This window comes from Scardinius erythrophthalmus (genome assembly GCF_964197995.2).
Source record: "Scardinius erythrophthalmus genome assembly, chromosome: 5".
NCBI classification, from domain to species: domain Eukaryota; kingdom Metazoa; phylum Chordata; class Actinopteri; order Cypriniformes; family Leuciscidae; genus Scardinius; species Scardinius erythrophthalmus.
The window spans coordinates 24,094,713-24,119,371 of record NC_138225.1 but is presented as its reverse complement, the minus strand read 5'-3'; the positions used below and the strand labels follow the sequence as shown (position 1 = coordinate 24,119,371).

General features: G+C 37.8%; 1 protein-coding gene across 4 annotated transcripts in view; it reads left to right on the top strand.

Annotated features, from left to right (window-relative positions):
- Positions 1-18,290, top strand: part of arhgef28a (Rho guanine nucleotide exchange factor (GEF) 28a) — a 73,788-nt gene extending 55,498 nt beyond the window's left edge. For all 4 annotated transcript variants that reach the window (XM_081366486.1, XM_081366487.1, XM_081366485.1 and 1 more), the window contains 4 exons: positions 317-364; positions 2,399-2,914; positions 11,267-11,585; positions 15,389-18,290. In XM_081366486.1, the coding sequence (XP_081222612.1) occupies positions 317-364; positions 2,399-2,914; positions 11,267-11,585; positions 15,389-15,546 (1,041 nt within the window). In that variant the 3' untranslated portion in view covers positions 15,547-18,290. The remainder of the gene's footprint in view (positions 1-316; positions 365-2,398; positions 2,915-11,266; positions 11,586-15,388) is intronic.
- Positions 18,291-24,659: the final 6,369 nt, after the last annotated feature.

The following is a 24,659-nucleotide window of genomic DNA, read 5'->3' as shown; positions in this document are numbered from 1 at the left end:
TTGTAGATAAAGAACCAATTGGTGTTTGAGTCAACAGATGCTGAAGTTTTTTAAATCATCTTTAGAAAACAGCTGAAGTAAACACAACGCTTGCAGTTTTTTAAAATATGCTACCGGAAGCAGATGTATGCCAAAAAAATATAAATGAAATGTATTGCACTGTTGTTTGCAATAGAACGGAACATATTGCTATACTGCTCACATCTATGCTGTTATCTTTCGAGTAGTAGACTTGATGTGTCAGATTAAAAAAAGTCTTAGTTTTGGTTTAGAGTTCTTTACTTTTTCTTGCTGATTGTTTGTTGTCTTAATGCAGGTGAGTCAGAGTGTGCAGAGCTTGACTCAGCTGCTGTACAGTCTACAGGTGAGCTCATGTCACACAACCACATACCAACTGAAAGAATAATTATAGTGGACAGGCCTTACGTCAGACACACATAAACACGCGATATGACTCCGTTGTAATAGCTCTGTCCAAGCCTTAAGTTTCATCGCCTGAACATGTTTGACCAACTATGTGGCTTTATCTCTTATTTAACTTACTGTGGTTTGGATATATAATAGGATGTGTTGTAATGCAGGCGATGCTGGATGTAGACACAAGTGACACACCTGTGAAAGGCTCTTAAAAGAGATTGTCCTTCTTTTTACAAAACATTGCCATTTCCTAGCTATTTTAGATATCATTGTCAAAGGGATACATTTGGATGCATTTTTATTGTTTGTTTGTGAGTAGGCAGACATAATAGAGCTGCTCAGTCATGATGTCAATTTGTAGGTTAACCTGGAAGGCTAATTCAAAATGGGTTCCCTCTGGAATACCGAATGGGTTTTTAGAATAACTGTGTTTGATTCATGAGTCAAATAAATCTTTGACATTTTGTTCTACAGCATAATGTACACACATAGTCAGACCTCAAATGTGAATTTGTGTGCTTTAAAAACAGTTGCAAACTGCTACACAAGGACTGCAGCTACTACTTTTCAAATGTTAGGGGTCAGTGTTTTTTTTTTATTAATACTTTTATTCAGCAAATGTGACAGTAAAGACATTATAATTTTACAAAAATATATACAGCAAATACTGTTCTTTTAAACTTTCTATTCATCAAAGAATCCTGAAAAATATCTACAAAAATATTAAGCAGCAATCAGCTTTGCCATCACAGGAATAGATTACATTTTAAAATAGGAAACAGTTCAATTTGAATAATCTTTCACATTATTACTGCCTTTACTGTCTTTTTGATTAAATAAATGCAGCCTTGCTGAGCATAAGATACTTTTTACCCCAATATTACAGTAATGTTTACATGATTGACAAATCAGCCAACCGTTCTTCTCTATAAAGGTCAACAGTTAACTATGTCAACACTTAAAACCACGAGAGAGAAAAAAGTTTAGCTTGATTGAAAATGTAACAGTTTTCAAAGTCAGTTTTCTCTGATCATGAATCTGAACCTGAGCATAGACTTACATTTTTAGCAACATGCATTTGAGTTATGATACTAATTTGTGTTGTAGAACAAAACATGAAAGTAATTCTTCAATGTCTTCAAGTATTGTAAACCACAGACCTTATTTTACTCATAAATCGAAAACTGCTGTGCTAAAAACCCATTTGATATACCAGAGGGAACCAGTGTCTAAAAGTGATCATTTTCCTCAGGTTAAGGACTAAAAACAGCTCTATTTAACAAGTCACTAGAGACAACATGAAACACATATCTCAGATGCAATTTGTGGATGGGGCTCGTGTAAGTTGATTCATATACATCACCATTCAAAAGTTTGGGCAATGTATGATTTTTTTTTAAATGTTTTTAAAATAAGTGTCTAATGCTCACCCAGGCTGAATTTATTTGATCAAAAATACAGTATAAACAGTAATATTGACATTTTACTACAATTTTAAATAACTGTTTTCTATTTTAATATATTTTAAAATATAATTTATTCCTCTTGTGGCAAAGTCTTCAATGTCACATGATCCTTCAGAAATCATTCTGATATACTGATTTAGTGCTTAAGAAACATTACTTATTATTACCAATGTTGGAAATAGTTGTGCTGAATCTGCTTAAAATGTTTGGGAAACAGGGATCATTTTTATTCTATTAATAATTCTATTCTGATAATATTATTTTCCTTAAAAAAATCTTACTGAACCCAAACTTTTGAATGGTAGTGCACTTGTAGCTTAAAGAGCCAAAAAGAAGGACTTTACCTTTTGATGATACAGGTCGGATGAATTGAGGGTTGTTGCCTACCTAGTGATGGTTTAGCCACTACACACTGGTGTTAGCTAATTCTGGAGATAAGAGCCATTGTTAGCAGTGATAAAAGGTGTCTCACCGTTGATCTCCTTTACATTAATACTCTCGCTTTTTGTGACTAGGCCGCAGTCACCATCCAAGACAGTTGCTATGAAGTCCAGAGGCTCCTCCTCCTCCTGTTATCAAACACCTCCTCTCACCCACACTCCCGCCCACTGCCCATCGCTCGCAGCAGCCAGGCCCTGCAGGAGCAGGAGCGCCAGCGGGAGGCGGAGCGGCGTCGGGAGGAGCTGGCGGACGTGGCCCGTCTACGGGGCACGCTGGTACGAGAGCGGCAGCAGTGGGACCGAGAGTGCCAGGTGCGGCAGATTCAGCAGTCGGAGCTGGAGACGTCATTGGAGCAGAGGGAGCTGTTGTGCCACCTAGAGGAGCGGAGGCTGCAGAGCGAACGACAGGAGCTCCATGAGCAGCTGCAGGAGTACCAGCAAAGCCTGGAGAGGCTGCGAGAAGGTCAGAGGAGTGTAGAAAAGGACAAAGAGAAGCTGGAAACTCAGCGGAGGCTGCTGGAGAGTTTGAAGCATGGCTGCCAGAATAACCTGCCCACCATGGTCATACCACTAGATGGACAGCAGACACAGGTAGGATCAGTGAGTGGATGGGAATGTGTCGGACTCAGTGGTGGTCTGTGTGATGTGTAAATTAAAGTCACCATGAAATCAAAACTGAAAATTCTTACCCTTTATGGAATATTGTAGTGTTTTTTATAGAGGTCGACCGATAGTGCATTTTACCGTTAACGATACCAGGGTTGGACCACGCTGGCCAATAACCGATTAATCAACCGATAGTTTGTAAAATGGATACTGAATGAAAACAAAACATAAAATAGTGCTAAACTTTATTACAAAAATTTAAAAACAGTACTGAACCACGATGGACTGTACTTTTTAAATATAAACAATATTAATATATTAATTAAACCTGTTAGTTCATAGTGCATTAACTTATGTTAAGAGATACAGCTTTAAAACATTAATTTCAACATTTACTAATAGATATTTACAATGAACAACACTAACCCTTAGTTAATGTTACAAGTGGAATCTTATTGTAGTGTTACCATTTCATAGAAATCCAATCATGCTGAATGATGACCAGCTTTAAATATCTACACAAAGGCCAGAGCATTGAAATTAAACGCACATATATATTGTATGTTTACTCTCACACTTTACTTGCTTAGAATACTTTATTATCTAATCAAAATAGCAAAATATGTGTTACAGTGGTGATAAAAAAAGAACTGAAATCTTGTGTATGTTTCTGGCTGCAAGCATGAACATATCAGTTTGCTATCTCATGTCTCTAGATTTACATATGCAACGTCCCTGCATATCGAATGCAAAAAAAGCAACCAGCTGGATAAAAACAAATGCAAATAGATGGTAACAATCGTGACATTAAATATTTGGGTTGGGCTTGTATGCGGTTTTGTCACATTGTTTTATAACCGCTTGAGTTACTAATGTTTGCATCCTCTCAGCCTTGACTGCAAACTGCTGTTCTCCATTAATGCTGCATCTAGTCAACAAATGAATTACTTTATAATGATATGAAAACTTCACGCACTATATGCGTTTACCTGTAAAAATGCAAGGTGGAATGACAGAAACTTGAGATTTCCCATTAAATTGAACCTGACAGCTCTGAATATCAGTCAATTTTGTAGGCCACAGTGACTTCGGGGTTGGACAAGAACTTACAAACAAAATACTATGATTCATTTACATATACAATACATATTATTCAAATTAAACAAAAATGTCTTTGTAGCATACCATTAACGGTGATCATTTTTTGACATCTATAGGTTTGAGAAACTGCCTCTAATTATTGCACTTGATTATGATCGCAAATTTAAAAAGTTTAACCATGTTTTTGAAAGAAACTTGTTGTCATTCATATTCTGGTTGGTCAATTTGCACATCTGAGAAGACTCGGCACTTTTTCAGATTTCTCTGGCTTTTGTACAATGATTTGAATTGGCTTAGAATACCACATAGGAGAATCTACTTTAAAACACCTTTATACATTTGTGTTATGCGCATTAATCGAATGTAGTTTAATTTAGAATAATTTGTGAGGAGACTGCAGCTCTCTTGCTTCCTGTGATGGATTGCCACCAGTGCCACTAAGGCAGCTTTGCTTTAGGGCCATTGTAGTTTCTGCCTATTTGCATGTTCTTCGTATATGTTTGTATGTGTTTGAAATATTTCTAAAAGCTGTAGCTGTGAGCTGTGGGAATGTCATAAAAGCCTTCGTGCACAGCTTGAGTCTGGAGACACAGCTGTCTTCTAAATGCTGACATATTTCTTTGCTCCTCCGCTCTTTCCTCCTTTACTCTGTTGCCGAAACACCCAGGTAGTGATGTCAGAGGATAGCACTCCCAAATCCTCTCTCATCTGACTTTGAAGATGGAACAAAACTGTCAGTTATGAATTCAAGGCTGAGAAACTATATTTCCTGTTTTTCTTGATCCCATTTGCTTTCTTTTTTGGTCATGTGAAAAAAAGCACAGACCTTCTTTCTTTCTTTCTTTCTTTCTTTCTTTCTTTCTTTCTTTCTTTCTTTCTTTCTTTCTTTCTTTCTTTCTTTCTTTCTTTCTTTCTTTCTTTCTTTCTTTCTTTCTTTCTTTCTTTCTTTCCCTTAAAAATTTCAGCTGTTTTTGCATTCTTCTTTCTCTCTCTGTACCATTTAAAAAGTTTGGGGTCAGTAAGATATATAACTGTTTTTGAAAGAAGTCTCATATGCTGACCACAGCTATATTTATTTAACCAAAATACAGTAAAAACATGAATATTGTGAAATATGTTTTACAATTTATTGTTTCTATTTCAAGAAATTTAAAATGTAATTTATCCCTCTGATGGAAAAGCTGAATTTTCATCAGCTTTTACGCCAGTCTTCAGTGTCACATGATCAGAAATCCAGAAATCATTCTTATATGGTGATTTGGTGCAAGAAACATTTCTTCTTATTATCAATGTTTAAAATACTTGCTTAATATTTTTGTGGAAACCATGATGCAGTACACATTTTTTTAAACGAATCTCTGACACATTATTTGTTCTATATAAGGCGGGCGTACACTGCACGTTCGGACACTGGGGAGGTCCTGAGTCATTGCACATGTTACGAGTCAGTTAACCTGATAATCGCATCAAAGCTGCTGGTACACGGCATGACTGTACTGCACGGCGAGCTGGTGGCAATCGCTTCTGCGCTGAACACACAGACTGGAGCTTTCAATGTTGCTGCTATAGCTTTGGGTAGAAAAAAGAAAGAAAATAAAAAGACGAGTGTGCAAATGATTTGGTGAAAAGCACAGAACAACACAGCCATTCTTTTCAACAAAAACTACTAGACAGTGTATTTGTGTGTGTGTCAGTGTATGCGCATGCTGTAGGGTTGCAGCCACTGGGCTATAATAATATTCATAGACCTAGCCTATGTGACGTGGTTGTGCATGATTTGGCAATAGGGGACACCCTATACACTGGTCAAAATTGGCCAGACTCCCTGAACTTTTTTAAAATCTGTTTGAAAATTATCGGTAGATTGGGAGGTGCTCATAGTGTGCCCGGCTCGGCTCGTAATTCCTCTCATACAATGCGAGCCGTGACTGTACGAGCATCAACAATTTCCACACGATTCGTACGACTGCAAAAATCGCACCAAATGTGGCTTTCACACCGAAGGAACATTTTGGTAGTTTGTGTAACTATTGGTGGAACTACCTGCTTTTTGGCATTTTCGCACCGCAGGAACTGGGAACAATTTTAGTTTTAGGAATGCTTTTTGTGAGGACTAAATTAGCTCCTACTTCAGAGGAGGGTCTAACCCAGCACAATAGGAACTACCAATAAGTCTTAAGTTAATTGGCCAAATGCATGCCATACGAAACAAGCCGTGTAAACACACAGTTTGCATGTACTCACTCCACGAACATGGAAAACAGTGATGGATGGACCAACGCCAAAATCCATGCACTTAACCTTTACGCTACGGAGTTACTGACGTTGTTGAATGCTGCGCCAAAACAACGACAATGCCGTATGACTTTTGCCACTTCAGAGTTCCTACTGGCAGTGCATTGGGAACATTTAGTTCCCAATTCCGCCCTGATGGCTAGTTCCTAGAACTATTGCGAAAGCCCCTTATTCTCTAGCCCCTGTTTTTCTCTCTCTTTCTCTTTCTGTTTTTGAGATGAACAGTATTTTGGATGATTGGATTAAACCAACTGACCAGACCTCCCAAACACGCCTTGACAAATAAATAAGACTACGGCAAAAACCCAAACTAGGGTTGGGCGGTATTACGGTAATATCGGATACCGCGGGATCTTAAAATAGCACCGGTATCAGTTTCAATACCGTCATTACCGGCACTTATATAGCCTATAATATATATAATTTATTTATTGCCTAAAAAATGCTTATGTGTGGTTGCAGTTTGGCAATATTTCTGGTTCCAACCGAATGAGAAGGGAGAGGCGGTAAATACTGATGAGGCAATTTGTAAATTGTTCCATAAAAAGGTGACCGCGAGAGATGTAAACACCTCTAACCTAATGTCGCATCTCCGAAACTACCACCCACTCACTGCTGCCAGGATGCATTTTGTTCTCGAGTTCATTAAATAAGCGCATTGTTTCGTATTGGTTAAAATATTATAATGTTATTTTTTCCATCTTTCTTGATTATGAAAAGTGAACAGCACAAATAAGATGGGATGCATCGGGAGTCAGACGATTTGACCACTTCAATAAATTTCGTTTTGTAAAAGGCCTCTTTAAAACGAATTTCGTTTTGTATAAATTCTATCTTAATTTTAATAAATTTTTCATCAACCAATTGCCTATATATTTAATATAATCATGACATGATGGGCGATGGCATGCCGCGGTCACTTTAACCGAAACTTGGAGATGGCGATCGTCAATTTCTTTAAACAAAACAATTCAAAACGAAAAGAAATATAGGGTAGCCTACTCTCTGATTAATCCATGATGTGCATTTCTCTCTATGGCGTTCACAGAGATGGCGATCGTCAATTTCTCAAAACGAAAAGACAAAGGCCACTCTGATTATTTAATCCATGATGTGCATTTCTCTCTAGGCGCGTTCATACGGAGATGTGATCATCAATTTCAGCAAACGAAACCATACAAACCGAAAAGAAATAGACTAGCCTACTCTCTGTAATCCATGATGTGCATTTCTCTCTATCGTTCACTATGGAGATGGTGATCGTCAATTTCTTTAAACGAAACAATTCAAAACGAAAAGAAATATAGTCTGATTAATCAATGATGTGCATTTCTCTCTATATGCGCGCTCACTACAGAGATGGCGATCGTCAACTTCCACCTTTACAGAAAAGTTTTATTAAAAATCAAATGGACACGCGTCACCGGATTACAAAGGCACTTCTTGCTTGTTGCACGCACACAGTATTATGTTGAATAATGGTGGGCTCGGGCTCATAATAACAGTTAATGCCGTCGACCGGACTCAGACACAACGTGCACGGCTTGATTTTTTTTTTTTTTTTTTTGCCCGATCTGGCATTCAGTTTCTGAACTGTGTAGGCACAAACCAACAGTTTGGTGACGCCGTCTGAGCCCATTATGTCATCATTTTTAATTAGTCACGGTAATACCGTATACCCCGGTAAAATTGGGAGGGGGTTTGACGGTATCAAAATTCGAATACCGCCCAAGCCTAACCCAAACACAACGAATTTTATAAGGTCTAAAGCCAATGTTGCCTTTTCAGGCAGAGTCAAATCAGGTGTGGCAGTCCACTGAGGAGAAAAACATGTCATTCCTCGACCTCTTGTACACAGGGAGGATTCAGTTGTGGTCAAGTGCCTGTTTCTCACACACAGCTAAGCCTCTGATTCATTACCTGCGAAAATGAGAGTAATTCATGGCTCATCAGTCTTAGGCTGTGTGAGGTGGTCTAAGCTTCAACCTCTTGACTGTGACTAATAAAGTTATTGACTAATAAACAAGCTAATGATTAATTATAATTGCCCCTACCAAGGCAAAATAATTAAAAACAAGTCTTTGTACTTCATTCTGCAGGTCAGGGAAGTGATGTTTCATTTGGGTGTGTGGTTTGTAAAGGACTGTTTAAAAATGATCGGAAAGTGCAAGGGCAAGATGTAGGACAATAGTGTCCATCTGATGGCTAACTTCTCTGTAGAGTCTTCACTACATACAGACACACAGTGTTGGGGAGTAAATAAAACAACTTGACTACATTGGTCAGTATGTGATAGTAGTTCAGCTGTTTTCAAAACACTGTAGTTTTTACAGTAATAAGTTACTTTTTCAACAAGTAGCAGGGTCGTGCTACAAAATGCTGCTTGGCCATAATATTGTTGCACAACTGATAAAGTCTGATGAAGTCTACACAACAATATATTTGGTTTATTCATCACTGACACAGTGTTTGACTCGCTTATACTGAATACATTCTAAATTATGCCGTTTCCTAGTTTTGCTTATACTTTGTTTTATCAGTTGTATTTACTGTAAGACGGCCATTGATTAATTCTTGTTAGAATTATTTTTTTTTCTTTTCATAATCAATTTCCTAAATGCAGAGGTAGAGGCTGATATGCTGTTTTTTTTTTTTTTGTTTTTTTTTTACAGTTTGGGGTCAGTATGATTTTTTTTAAAGAAATGAATACTTTAATTCAGTAAGGATGCATTAAAATCAGCAAAAGTGATAGTAAAGACATTTATAATGTTACAAAAGATTTATATTTCAAATAAATACTTTTGAACTTTTCTTTCAGCGCAGAATCCTGAAACAGGTTCCCACGAAAATATTAAGCAGCACAACCATTTTGAACTAAATCAGCATATTAGAATGGTTTCTGAAGGATCATGTGCCACTGAAGACTGGAGTAATTATGCAAAAAATTCAGCTTTGAAATCACAGGAATAAATTACATGCTAAAATATATTAAAATAGAAAAAGGTTTTTTTTTTTTTGTTTTTTTTTTTTTTTACAATATTTCTGTTTTTACTGTATTTTTGATCAAATAACACACTTCTATCAAAAGCCTAGATAAAAAAAAACATTACCAGATAAAGATGCTTTTTGAAGTCCAGTTGTAAAAGAAAAGAAAAAAACTCCAGCTTTTTGAAGTCTTATGAAAACAGCCAGAATATGAGAGGTAAAATCCTTCACAGCCTGTTATTGCTGTTACGTGGATTCCTCCTCAGAATGAAATCTTGACTTAAATAGCTTGTGAGTGTGTATCTTCCACCATCTTAGCTTTGACCTTTTGGGGAATATATTTCTGTAAGACTCTCCTACACACATGACCTACACACAATAGATCCACTTCAGGTCCAAGTTATTTGTGGTATTATTTGTGGGGGCCGATTAGCATAAAACAGTGATTTTGAGCTTGTGGGTCAATGATTCAGCCTGGCCTTAAATACATATGCAATGCACATATTTAACCAACTGAATGAATGAGGATAAGCTCAGGAAGAGAGGTGAAGAGGTGGATATGATGTCTGATGGCAAAAACATCATCATACTGTAGGCTCTGTTGTCAGTTTTCTGAAGTTAAGCAGCCATTTATAAATGTGATCAAATGAAGTACACAAAAGAAAACTATGGAAACAAAGAAAATCCTTTGGATGACTGATGATGTAATGTGGAAGTAATACAAATTTATATAATTTATGCTAATAAAAGTAAGCTGGAAATTAAAACTAAATTTAATATCATGGCTAACATCTATTTTTTTTTTCTTTAATGTTCCCTGATTACACTATAATTTAATTAAAACATTTAATAAATACACCATATTCTGTAAAGTCCACTTATGTTAGACATGATTTCTTGCAAGATTTTTTTCTCTTTTTAATTATTTGTCTTATATTGTTTTCCACAATCTCACTCATAGAATTAAACAGCTTAAAGGAGTCATGACCTGTAATTTTCACTTTTCCACGAGAAAAAATGTATGTTATGATTGCCTAACGATTATACACTGGCCGGGAAGCCGATATTTAAAAGTGAAGCGTTTGTTTACCCCTGGGTTCGTCAACCAGCCCACGTGCACTCAAATACGTGATGTTAATTTCTGCGCCGACGCAGGATATACCATATATGGACACCGCAGATCTCAATGACCACTGTAAGCTGATAAAAAAAGTAGACTACATCTCCGTTAATGTAATCTACATTAAATAAAGGTAAACCTATGTGGGAGAAACTAGCAACAAACGTTTTAGCTCGTTACTGATGTTAAGGTATGTCTCAGTCAAAATGATTGTCTTTACCATTCAGAGGCATCTTGCTGTGGACGTCCTTCCATCGACTCTACATCTTCCCTTTCCAGCTCAGGTTCAGAGTCTGGCTCGTGCATATAAGGTTGAATTCCGTAGGTCGCGGCCAGGTCGGGTTCATTCACAACTTGCTCCATGATGTCATTTTGGAATGATATGCTGAAGCGTTACCTGCGGTGTCAACCCCCCTCCTTCCTGCCACCAATCAACGCGCCCCTCATTTGCATTATTACAATGACCGTCCACGACAGCCAAAATATCGCATCAGATCTCGCGAGACAATAATGCCTTCAGAAATAAGGGTCAGAGGAGCTCTGTGTTTATTTTTTTTCAACTTTTCTTTTTTAGAAGGGCCTGAAAGACTATAATAGAGCGTGGGTATCCAAGGTAATACTAGGTTATGACTCCTTTAAGTATGCTTACTGCTGTCATCATGACTTGTGAAGTTGTGAAGAGGTGTGAAGTTGTGGGTTATTAACATGTGATCCGATCCTGCAAAATTTCACAGAAAGAGAGGTGCAGGAGTATATACCTTAATTGCGTTGTTTCTAGAGTTGTATTGTGTAGATGATATAGTGATATGTGAGAGATGTGCATCTTTGTCGTGCAGGACGCTGGTCACCATCAGGACGAGCATGGATCCATTTTTGTGAACGAGGCAGCATTTATGTCTCCCTCTCTAAACAACCGGCACATCCACCTTCAACATCATCCACACCATCATCATCAGACTGTCCGCCTGCACTCAGGATCTATAGGATTCTCAGATTCTCCCAGTGCTCAGAACAGTCTCAATTCACTCCTGGCACGATCCAACCCCAGACAGAGCTCTGCTGGAGTGTCCGATGCTCCTGCAGGGCATGAGAGTTGGACCGGAGGAACAATGTACTCGACCCCTCTGAGAAGTCTAACAGAGAACCCAAATGATGGTAATGTTTTTACTGCAATCACTTGTTACTTAGTTGGGGTGGGCAGTATGTCAAGTCTTATGTCACAGTATGAGTATTTTGTAAGTTATTTTTGCTGAACATTCTCCAGCCCAGTATAAAATATCTGCATTTCTTGGTATTAAAAGGTAAAAATAGTAATATTATGAAATATTATTGCAATTTGATATAACTGTTTTCTGTTTTAATATATTTTAAAATGTAATTTATTCCTGTGATGGCAAAGTTGGATCATTACATCATTACTCCAGTCTTCAGTGTCACATGATCCTTCAGAAATCATTAGAAACATTTCTTATTATCAATATTGAACAGAGTTATGATGCTTAGCATTTATTTGAAATAGAAATCTTTTGTGGCATTATAAATGTATTTACTGGTTTCATTAAATTTAATACATTTTCTGAATAAAAGTAAGTTTCTTAAAAAAAAAAAAAAATCTTAATGACCCAAAACTGATCAGATCTGTCTCAATGTAAAAAAGCTTCACATTATGTAACACTTGAGTTAAAAACAAGACTTAAAACAGGGATGCATTATTAATATTTGGATGAATCACATTTAAAGCCATTATAAAATACCTGTTGCAACATGGCACCCGTAAATAACCTACAGTTACATCATGCCTGCACCAGACATTTGGTGTGACACGTCAAACTGTCCACACAGGAAACACCCATCTGCGACTCACTTTAGAGTATGTGCTAGTTTTCTGATTTAAAACCGTGTCACGGATATGCTGCAATATAAATGGTATTGCAGAATATCTAATGATTGACATATTTCTACCATTATATACCTGCCCATTCTGCTAGTTGACAGTTTGGCTTGATTTTCTGCTTTTTTTTTTTTTTTCTCGTCGTTTGTCGGGACGCAGATGCAAAAGAAAGAACTGATTTCATCACATCTACTTGCGAATCATTATTAAAACTTGTGTTGCAGCAGCGAAGGTCGATTCGCTTTCTTTGTGTTGTTAATCTGTTTAATAACAAAGATTCATCCTAGCTCTATCACACCCAGGTACAAACATGCACAGATACACATCTGTCTCAGCGATCAATTGCTCCTCTGTCTATTTACTGTCGGGATGACAGTGGCGTGTGAATCAAGGGCCGCCAGCTACGGGAGACTGATTGGAACATTGATCTAAAAAATCTTTACCGAGTGACCTGTCATCTCACAAGAGCGAGGAGGGGAGAGGAGATATCAGATTCATCTGATATTTACTCATGAGCTGTTCGAGTTGTCTGTTTAACATTACGAATCGTCCCTCTCACACACACAAACACATACACTTCATCTCTGTAATGTCTAAAGGTACACTTGTATACTACAGTAAATAACACATCTTATTTACTTGCTTTAAATGTTGTATCCTGTCATTGCCTCATTAACCCTCTCTCATTATTGACAGAGTGTGCACAAGGGTGCAAGCTAGATTAGGGTCCCACTCCCTAGCTTTATCATCTTTTTCAACATAAATATCCATAGTGTATATTTACCACATTTGTTTACCCAGAATCCCCTGCTTTCTACAAGAAAACTCTATCAGTGTGTGTGTAATTGCATACTGTCTAAGCAGGTACTACATTTGAATTTTAACTTATTTCATGACCATTAAAACAGAATGTCCAATATACAGTAGTATGAATATGGGTATGAGTGAAATTCAATAAAAACTGTCGCGTTGCTTCACTACTATTCACGAATCCTCTCCTGTGGCCTCATGGGATAGTAAAGTGTCCAGCAAATGCTCAGTTCAGAATCTCGGTGGAAGTAGGAAGCCATCCAGGGACTTTTCACCTACTGTTTTTCGAATACTTTGTATTCTATTGGCCTACTGTTTTTCCACAGTCTGTATCGTAGGAAAGTATTTGATTTCGGATGCAGCGTTTGTCAGTCTTGACACCATCTGATGAGTGTTGCACTCAGGTCAGTTTGGCTGGTTGTGCTGGTAGTAGCATTTTTCTCCATTGATGGGCATTTATTCAGGCAAAATGCAGATTTTTACAAGCTATATATATATACTTTTGAAAGAAATGTATAATTTTATTCAGCAAGGATACATTAAATAGTTCCAAAGTGACAAAAGACATTTATAATTAATGTTACAAAAGGTTTATTTTTCAGTGCTGTCCTTTTGAACCTTGTATTCATCAAAAAAATCCTTAAAAAACCATATCAACGTATTAAGCAGCACAACCATTTTCAGCATTGATAATGTTTCTTCAGCATCAAATCAGAATGATTTATGAAGGATCATATGACTAAAGACTGGAGTAATGATGCTGAAAATTCAGCTTTGCTGTGACAAGCAAAAATTACTTAAAAATGATCTTAAAATATATATGAAAAAATATTTAAAATTGTAATAATATTTCACATTAGATACTTTCAAACATTAAAAATACATGTACTGGACACTATATCTGGAGGTTTTGTTGGGGCAACCAAACAAAGACGAAAAAATCCACTAAAGATCTAAAGCAATTGGAAATGCAGTTTGCCCCTGTTGATATGACACCTCAGGTGAATTACATCTTGGGTCACAAAAGATTATGTTGATGACGCATGCACAGGCTTAAACTGAAAAAGAAATTTCCTTATAGTCTACCTTCAAAATTGAACATTTGTTACCTGTCCTTCACATTATCTCTCTATGTACAGTATGAAAGCCTTGATTGAAGTGCCTGTTAAATCAACATGACTATAACACTGCTTTGTTTAACTGTTTATTCAGAGGTCAAGACCACAGCCTTACAATAGTCACTGTTTGACTGGGTCATAGTCCCTGTTGAGAAGCAGGTAATTAAACGTTAGAAGGATTCATCAGTTTCATTTACAACATCACATGAATGTAAATGACATGTGATGGCACTTGAGCTGTACCCCTTGTGTGGGTTAGATTTTTTGAATGCAGCAACATGAATATGAAGGTAATAGTTTGCTCAAAAATGTAAAACTTCCAACCCCTTATTATTTTCTTTGGTGAAACACAAAAGAAGCTTCTGTGCTCCATACGGTACAATGAAAATAGATGGCCTCAAAATTTGGTCTGTTCCTTACACATAGGAAGACCATCAATGAATACGGTCTTAAATTTCAATCTGTTCCTCACACGAAACTTGCAATATAGCAGTGGTTCCCAACCATGTTCACGGAGTACCCCCAAAACTTCACATTTTGCATGTCTCCTTTATCAAACACACCTGATTCAACTCATCAGCTCATTATTATAGACTCTAAGCAAAGCCACGTGAAGGCAAGCCATGCAACCTTAGCCAGATAAAAGCGCAACACTGCGGTACGCAGGGAAGGAAACGAGACCGTTTTTAACTTTGCGCACTTTGTGCTTTAACTTTGCGCACAAGCAGATCCATTTCTTCGCTGGAGAAGCGTTACATTTTTCAACTTGCAAATTCCACCACGTAAATAGCAATCCGCCATGGCGCGGGCGCAACTGGCTTTTAAAGGGAATGGGAGATGAGACTTTATTGCACTTTACGCCCAAAACACACCCATTACTCATTAAGAGAATAGGGACAACCCTCATCAAATGGTCTTCTTTTACTTTTGCTCATTTAATAAATCAACCCATCGTCTAATCTTCAACATGTTTGCTCTTAAACGTTAATTTTGGATTGGTATATTTTTAGAGTTTACACTGAGCAAAAACGCTATTTTATAAGATAGGTCACTGACAATTGCTTGACAGGTATGATTTAGTTTGCTTCAGGTGACTATTAATGACGTAATGACTAATAACATCCGATTTGTCTTCACAGATGTGGGTCAGCTTAGCAATCTCCAAGAATCTTGGTCAGCCGAAGGAACAGGGGTGGGGCTTCCTCAAGCCGACGTCCTGCTTGTCAACCAGCCCTTTGTTACCATGGAGACAGAGAGCAGAGATACTGATGGAGAGGAGAACATTGTGTATCTCTGAACTGAACAAACAAGCTTTAGTTGGTTTTGAAACAAAACATTTGGACTTGGATTTGAGATTTGGATCAGGATATGATCCCACTCTTTATTTGTGTGGGTATTTTTATTCTTTCATTCATCTTAGCACACTTTTGGCCTTCTGTGACATTCTCCAGACTTCATAGCACTTACTTTGGTCCGTGTGTGAGATGGGACTTGTCGAGTGGCTGTGTTTTGCTTTATAGCCTGGAGCCTGCAATGACTGAATCAGGTTAGGCAGTTTCTGCACACGTTTACTCACACATACTGAAGTCCCCTCCCACAATGCTGCACAGTGTAGTTTTCTCCAACTGTTCATGTCAGCTTACATCAGGACACAAAAATACTGACCCTTTCGTTCAGTAGATGGACGATGACTTGGTTTATAAAAGCGTTTCTCTGCATATTATATGAGTCAGGCTTATGTGAGTGTGTGTGTGTTAGCGTAAGGAATCACATTATCTCCTCTTTCAAATTCAATCTCTCACTTTAGGAAATTGGTTTCACATGTATGGATGGAGGGGAATGTGTAAAATGTGTCCTCTTCTGAAACATTTCAGTTATTTGATGCTCACGAGACATTGCCTATAATGTCACATATGCAGTGAACATCTGAAAAGTCTCATCAGCATTCAGATTACACACTGGCATTCACCTTTATCTCTTGATACTTTAGGACAGTGTATTGTCATAGCAGCCTGAAGGCTTTGTTCATGCATTTTGCATGTTGTCAATATTCATTGTTTGTTTTATGTGGATCAACATTTTCATCACTTTTTGTTCATACATAGGCTATATTTTTGTAAATAGCATACATTCAGGCCTGCTGTAATTTCAATCACACTAAAAAAAAATTCGAGCCATGATTATAAAAAAAAGACTACAGATAAGTACTAGGGGGTTAAACTGACAAGAATTCAGTGTGTATTTGCTTTTTTCTAAGGCTTATCGCTGATTTAAAAGCAGGTGCTTTGCTGCGCATGAGAACACTTGCTATCCTTTGTGTTTTGTTTCTTCTAATGCATAGACCCTATTTATTGTTGATATTTTTAAGGAATAATTGTATGTACATAGAGCATGTTTTGTATAATTGTTGTATGTAGACGGGTGTAGTAAATGTTCATACATCAGCTTGTGTATTTTTTCTTGTTTTAAATAATCTTCATCTATTTTTTTTAGCATCCTGAAATCTAATATTTACAATGATGTGTTTATGTACTCAACTTGCTAGATACCAGTTCCAAATAGATATTTTAAATTCTTTGACGGTACATGTGTCATCTATGCATTTTTGAATGCGGGTCTAAATATGTTAACTTTGATTTCATGTTGACTTAAAAATACATACATAATTAAATTGTAACTTCTCATTATAGTCAAGTTTCCCTTTTAAGTAAGAATGCATTAAGGTACAGAATTGCAGTAGTTCTTTAAACATAACTTATCAAGACTGTAATTGCAAATGCAGCAAATGCATTTAGCTGAACAAGTAACGTAAATAAAATGAGCGACCCCAAACCGTAACTCTATAGAACCAACTGATTAATAATCCACAGTTTTTCAGTAGACTGTGAAATATTTATCAGTACAAGACAAAACACATGCTGCTGGGTAGAAAAATGTCATGGAGTCCAAAAGTTTGCCTTTAGGTTACAACTTCTAGAATTTCAAAGAACTGTAGGTCTGACCAAAATAAGGAAAAGGCCTCACTGCAGATATGGCTACATTCAATTACTGTGGTTAAAATTGATAATCATATATCAATATATTGTCATATATTTTCATAATCTCTTATGTTTTATATATTTATGGTGACTATAACAAAACCTCTTTTTTTTCTGTTTATAGCCCTCCCCCTATTATTTAGGGACCTCTAAATGTTATTTGCACACACTAACAAAGTCAATATATAGTGCTGCTGAGTAATGCGTCCATCTGTGGGGACAGTAGCCAACCGTACAAAACGCCTCCCCATGGCACCGTAATGACTTTAGGAGCAGTTCCACTGTAAACCTGTCATCCCAGCAAATAAATAACGGCCATTAACTAGCATCCCACCTATGGCCCCTTTCCTGTGCATACTACTCTACATATTACTCTGACGGGTGTGTTAATCTAGAGACACGAGAGGACATAAACATAATGAATACAGAAAATGGCTACCAGGCGGTCTTTGATTTTGGAGGCCTAGAAATGGAACAAAAAAGTTAAATCTGCTACAAAACACACAGAACGTATTTTTGCATTTTACGGTTTTTCTTATTTTTTTGCTTTGTAAACGTGCTAGACAGACATGTTTGACCATTTTTCTCATCTTTTACAGTGTCTTGCTCATGAGTGCTGCGTTGTAACGCCTTAGAGCTTAAAACGTACCTCAAGAACCTTTCTGTTTTTTTGAGTTTTGTATTTCACTGTTCTGCTTCTTGCATTTTTAAATGCCCCTTTAATTTGATTGTCGTGTTCCAACTGCTTATATTTAAGAGCAATGAAACTTTTCACTGTGTGTATCATTCTGCTTGTCTGTTTATGTGTCCTTCAAGTGGATTCAGAAATATCTTTATTAGCGAACAAGCGGAATCGTATTTAAAAGTTGCCAAATTGTGACATTGGAAGAGGTGGGTCAATTTAAAGGGGTCGTATAATGGTACATGCACTTTTACAAGTTGATTGTACTGAAATGTGTGTTGGCAGTGCCTGTACACAACCATCATAAAATGATAAAAATCCATCAAGTGTTTTTTTTTTTTAATCTTCTTATATGTTTCGCCCCCATCTCAAATCAAGCTGTTCGATTTTGTGACATCACAAAATCGACGCCCCTCCCACGATGGTTGAATGACAGCAGCGTTTCAACACAGACCCGCCCTCGTGAGCGAGCTGTCAATCATAGCACGCGCCGACCCTGTTCATTGTTGATAGCTGGAGCACTGAGTAGAATGGCGTCTAAGCGATTGTGGTTATTTGCTAAGAAGCTGCTCCTGAAAAAAGGATCACTACCAAATATTCGTGTTCCTGCTGCACCTCCAGAAGAACTGAAGTGAGTGTAACGTTTTATTGACCTTTATATTAATCTTTGCAAATTGCTTGCTGCACGCTTCACGATGAATGCGGCTAAGGTTTACACTCAGGGTACATTCCGGCATGTTTTCTATATACACGTTCTCAATATAATTCATAATCTCACGTTTATAATGAACAACGCGTTATGGTTATTGTGTTATTGTGTTACAAACGGTGTCCGCACAGAACAGAGGGGCGGGGTGAGCAAAGCTCATTATCATTTAAAGACACATGCACTGAAACGGCGTGCTGAAAACAGAGCTGTTTTTGACCAGGTAAAATTAGTGTTTTCTTACAATACTAATGAGAATTTTTAATTAAAGTATATTACAAACTTCTAATTTAGACCCTAAAGAATCATATTAGCTTGTACAAAAATGACATTATATGACACCCTTTAAAACATGGTGAAAATACTGACTCATAATAAATATAATATCTACAATGTATATAGGTGAGCAGAAAGTCAGCAGAAGGAATGTGTATATATATAATATAATATAACATAATATAATATAATATATAATTTAAAAAAGTTAAACAAACAAATGAGTTATACTTTGTGGGTGTCCTTTTCCGATGTGTTTTCCTCCCAAATATTTGTGTGGGGTTGAGAAAGGGTTTGGAGAAATAGATATACAGTACATATCATTTTATATTTGTCATGTAACTTTTGGTAACCTGCGTGGGTATCAGTAAATCACACTCTGACCCACATCTGCACACAAAGCTCCCTTCAGCTACAAAGGAAAGCCGCATCCCTGTTTACTAAACACACAGTAATTACATACGCACATTACTGAGCTTTGATGATGGGCAGAGGCCCGCAGCCATCACGCACAATCAAGTGTTTAGTGCTCGTGGACTCTTTCATTTCTTTCTAATCCCTTCATTTCTCCATTCCCTCTTCCTCAGGGAGTGCCAATGCTGTCTTTCATCACTTGACAGAATAAGACAAGTACTTCCCAATTTGTCCTTCTTTAAGCCGTCACGAACACACACACAAGCACGTATGTTATCACCTCATGAGCTCCAGTAATTAGAGGATTCGGTTTGATTGAAGGCCTGTAACTTAAGTCTGCGTGTGGCTGATAGAGCAACATTTTGAAGCCTTTTGTCCCATGTGAACCATGAAGTGTCCCTGTAATTCTGCTGTGGGTGTCAAAACCCGTCATCGGGTCTTTGTAGTGGTGTGTGAGTGGTGTTATATACAGTCATAAAGTAAAGCTGTGAAAGGTGCTTAGGGAGTGGGTTTTAACATGGGTCAGCGGAGCACTTGTGCACACACGCAGATCTTCATCTGCACGGCATGCTGAAGTAGGTATCTTAAAGAGTGTCACTTACGTTAAATCCTCCAATCCCTAAAGCCTCTGAGTCAACAAGACACTTATTCACTGTATCAATTTGAAGGCCTGTATCAGTCAAAATTGTAACAGTGACAGTCCACAAATATTCAGTCAAAGAGAAGCCTCTATTCTGAAGCTGTCAGCACAAATACGCACGCACACATTGAGGTGCATGTATTCTCTTCAAAAACATTTCATGTATTAATATAATTCTGAGGGGATGTCAGTCAAAGAAATACCGGGGAATGTCAGAAAGAGATTAGAGAGAGAGAAAGAAAGAGAAACGGGGCAGTGTACCTGTCAGTTAAGAACTTTTAAATGAGTCTTTAGTGTTGAAGGGTGTGTGCAGCACTTTGAAGTCTTTCTGAATTACAGCCTTTCTCTGCCAGCTTAACAAAGGGATTCTCCAAAAATGTTTAACAGAACATTTACCACACAAATGGAAAACAGACGCAGAAACAATAACTATAATTTAAAACCATAATTTGGTTTATTTGACTTTGTTTATTTGACTTAGGAATTACAATGTGCCAGTGTATATGAAATCCCTTACAAAAAATAAGTACGCTTAAAGGTTATTTTATTAAGTGTACTTGAGTAAAGTTCAAGAGTATAGCCTACTTATAACAATGTACTAGTACTACTTGGGTCTAAATTGGCTCATTTTAGTGTATAAAAGTTTAATATTAAGCATATATCATTCGATAAGCTTATATATCATTAAGCTCGGTCAAAAGATGGAGTACAAGTATAGTGTAATTTTAAATATACATATTTCTGAAAAGTAAATTAATGAATAGTCTTTAATGTCACTTTTGATTTAATTTAATTAATTCATGCCTTAATTTTTTTTTTACCATTCAAATGTCCTATTTGTATAGATGTTTATATACTTTTACTCTTAAAAATCCATTAAAAAATATATAAATGATTACATTTAGATAAAAAAATATATTTATTGTGTGAATTTCAGTTTCTAAAGTAAAACAGCTGTTGCACATTTCCACCAAATAATTCCAACCTTTTTGTCCCTAATAAAGTTTTTTTTATAGTATTTATGATGGATGGATGGATGGATGGATGTTATGCACACAGTGTCTGTAATTGATACCGTTTGGCCTTTGCGGTTAGTGTGGGTGAATACACTCACATATATTCAACCTTTCAACATGTCACCACCGTGGACAATAACAAACACACGCACACCTGTCGTCACTGTGTGTGTGTTACTAATGGCTCACTACACTCCGACTCAGCTGTTCTTGAGAGAGATAAAAGCACAGAGTAATAATGGCTCTGTGTGATAGTGTGTGTGTTAATCTACAGAAGCAGTGTGACCTCAATAAAGTCGTACAGAGTTGAGAGTGTGGTTGTGTGGGTGGGGGTCCTTCACAAAGTAAGTCTGTGTCAGGGGTAAGTGTGTTTATGTGTGTGTGTTGAAAGGATGTTTTAATAATGTCTGTGGTATGGGTTTGTGTGTGTGTGTGTGTGTGTGCATGGACCAGCAGGGCAGCATTATGAAGTCTGCATGATAGAAGATGAAGGTTCATTCTGCAGTTCAGCTGACTACAGTTATTACCATCCCAGTCGACCCACCTGCTCTCTCAGCGGTGAGCTTCTGGGGGCGGCTTTGTTCCCTGAAATTACCCCACTGTGCATGTTTGTGTGCGTCTGCGTGTTGACACCCATCCTATATCACGCCTATTGTGAACAAGTGCATCGTAAGGATCTGTATGCGACTTGTGCTTTGTCTTATAATAAAAGGTTCTTATTTTATTCAGGAAGTCACAAGGGCGGGAGCTAATAGCTGTCCTGATTGGCCTGTCATCAGGACCCATCCCATCTTATTAGAAATCACACTCCTCCATCTGTCTTCATTAGGACCAGAACCCCTCTCTGCCCTATTTCCTCATAAAGATATCCTCATACATCCAGAGAAGTAATGATACCACATTTCATACTTTACCATTGTGTCCTTCCTTGCTCTGCAGTGAATGGCACTAGTGTTCTTGTGGATCAGCCTTGAAATGTTATTTCACACACCATTAAAACAAAAACAAAGAAACAAGTGAATGTTAACAAGTGAAACTTACATTCCCAAAGCATGTCTGAATCTCTCTAGCATTATTAGAATACAAACAAGATCAGAGTAGGAGTAAACTGTAAACACCCGAAGATTGTGTCTATCTGTGTCTTCACAGATATAGGGCCCTATTTTAACAATCATGAAATGCAAATATCAAGCGCAAAACGCAAGTAACTTTGTGGGCGGGTCTTGGCGCTGTTGCTATTATACCGGCGGGATAAATGACTCTTGCGCCCAACACAAATCTAAAATGGGTTGGTCTGAAGTAGCTTCATTATTCATAGGTGTGGTTTGGGCGTAACGTGAAATAAACCAATCAGAGCGTCATCTCACATTCCCTTTAAAGCAGCACTCAGTAGCTTCGGGATTTCTTCGCTGTATTCTCGCTTTTTGCTCGCAGGTTTCTCTCTAGAGCTCCCCCCACAGCTTCGGAATAGATATTTGACAACACTGTTGTAAAAACTCGTTGGTGATTCTCAGACACCAGAGGCTAGTAGATCAACGACATCAAAGCAGATGGGACATTCTTTAAAACGTCTTCTTCATCCAGGTTCGGACAGCGTGAGGGAGCGCAATAATGACAGCATTTTAGCAGATTTATTTTGGCCGTAAATTAATTGTTTACATCGCGAGACTTGATATCACGCGAGACTTCCTGACGCGGCGGCGGCCGGCGGCCCGCCGGCTCAAAGTTGCAAGTGCGTATTTTCCGCTCACGGGCACCAGGGGGGTGGGAAACGACCACCATTCAACCCGAAATAAGTAATATAACCATTCCAATGACTCCGAAGCTGTTCAGTTAAGGTAAAAAAAGTTACTTAGTTCACCTTTAAGAGCAGACGCGCTTTTTCCATAGCGGATTGCTATTATAACGGCGGATTTGCCAGGCGCACGCGAGGAGCGGTTCACAGCCGAGGAGACCGACGTTCTCGTCAGGGACGTTGGGGATGGAGAAACACACCCAAATTAACTTCGGTTAAACAGGCGTATGATAATTTGGGTAAATGTGTAAGCTAGATGTATGCTTTTATAATAAAAACTGTCTATCTATCTATCTATCTATCTATCTATCTATCTATCTATCTATCTATCTATCTATCTATCTATCTATCTATCTATCTATCTATCTATCTATCTATCTATCTATCTATCTATCTATCTATCTATCTATCTATCTATCTATCTATCTATCTATCTATCTATCTATCTATCTATCTATCTATCTATCTATCTATCTATCTATCTATCTATCTATCTATCTATCTATCTATCTATCTATCTATCTATCTATCTATCTATCTATCTATCTATCTATCTATCTATCTATCTATCTATCTATCTATCTATCTATCTATCTATCTATCTATCTATCTATCTATCTATCTATCTATCTATCTATCTATCTATCTATCTATCTATCTATCTATCTATCTATCTATCTATCTATCTATCTATCTATCTATCTATCTATCTATCTATCTATCTATCTATCTATCTATCTATCTATCTATCGATCGTAATAATGTAGGCTATGATTTGCAAAAATGAGAACTGCTGCGTCTGTGTGTAGATGAGAGAATCAAAGTGTATGCGAGTTGTGCACACGCTACATTGATTATGGCCAAGCATGCGCCCTTAAAATAGCATATGAATAACATGCGCAACACGCCACTGACTTTAAACTATTTTTTCCTGGTTAGTGGCGCAATTGTTTCTAAAACCTGCAAATTAGCATGAAGGAACGTTTGCGCCGGAACACGCCTCCTCTTTGCGCTGAACCGCCCCTGGGAGCGCAAGTGTATTTCCTAACTTACCGACGTGCGTCTGTGGAGGGAAAAGTCCGCTTTGCGCGGGTGCAAAATAGGAATGATACATGCGTCGGTGTACAAAGTCAATTGCGCTGGGTGCAAGATAGGGCCCAATGACTCACCAGTCACTTTATTAGGTACATCTTGCTAGTACCGGATCCCCGGACCCCCTTTTGCCTTCAGAACTGCCTTAATTCTTCATGGCATAGATTCAAAAAGGCTCTGATTACATTCCTCAGAGATTTTTGTTCATATTGACATGACAACATCACGCAGTAACTGCAGATTTGTCGGCTGCACATCCGTGAAGCGAATCTCTTGTTCCACCACATCCACATCCCAAAGATGCTCTATTGGATTGAGATCTTGTGACTGTGGAGGCCATTCGAGTACAGTGAACTCATTGTCATGTTCAAGAAACCAGTTCGATGATTTGAGCTTTGTGACATGGTGCGTTATCCTGCTGGAAGTAGCCATCAGAAGATGGGTACACTGCAGAGGTGGAAAGTCCAGGTTCAGAAAGTAAAAGTCCTCCTTGGTATTTTGTTCCAATCACCTGGATTTGCTAATTAGCACAGTTTTTCAGCCAGGAGATACTAGCTAATTAGAACTAATTAGTGAAATCAGGTGGCTAAGTTCATGGGTGGAATAAACATATGGCAGGACTTTTACTTTCTGACCCCTGGACTTTCCACCTCTGGTACACTGTGGTCATAAAGGGATGGACGTGGTCAGCAACAATACTCAGGTAGGCTGTGACATTTAAAACAATACTCAATTGGTACTAATGGGCCCA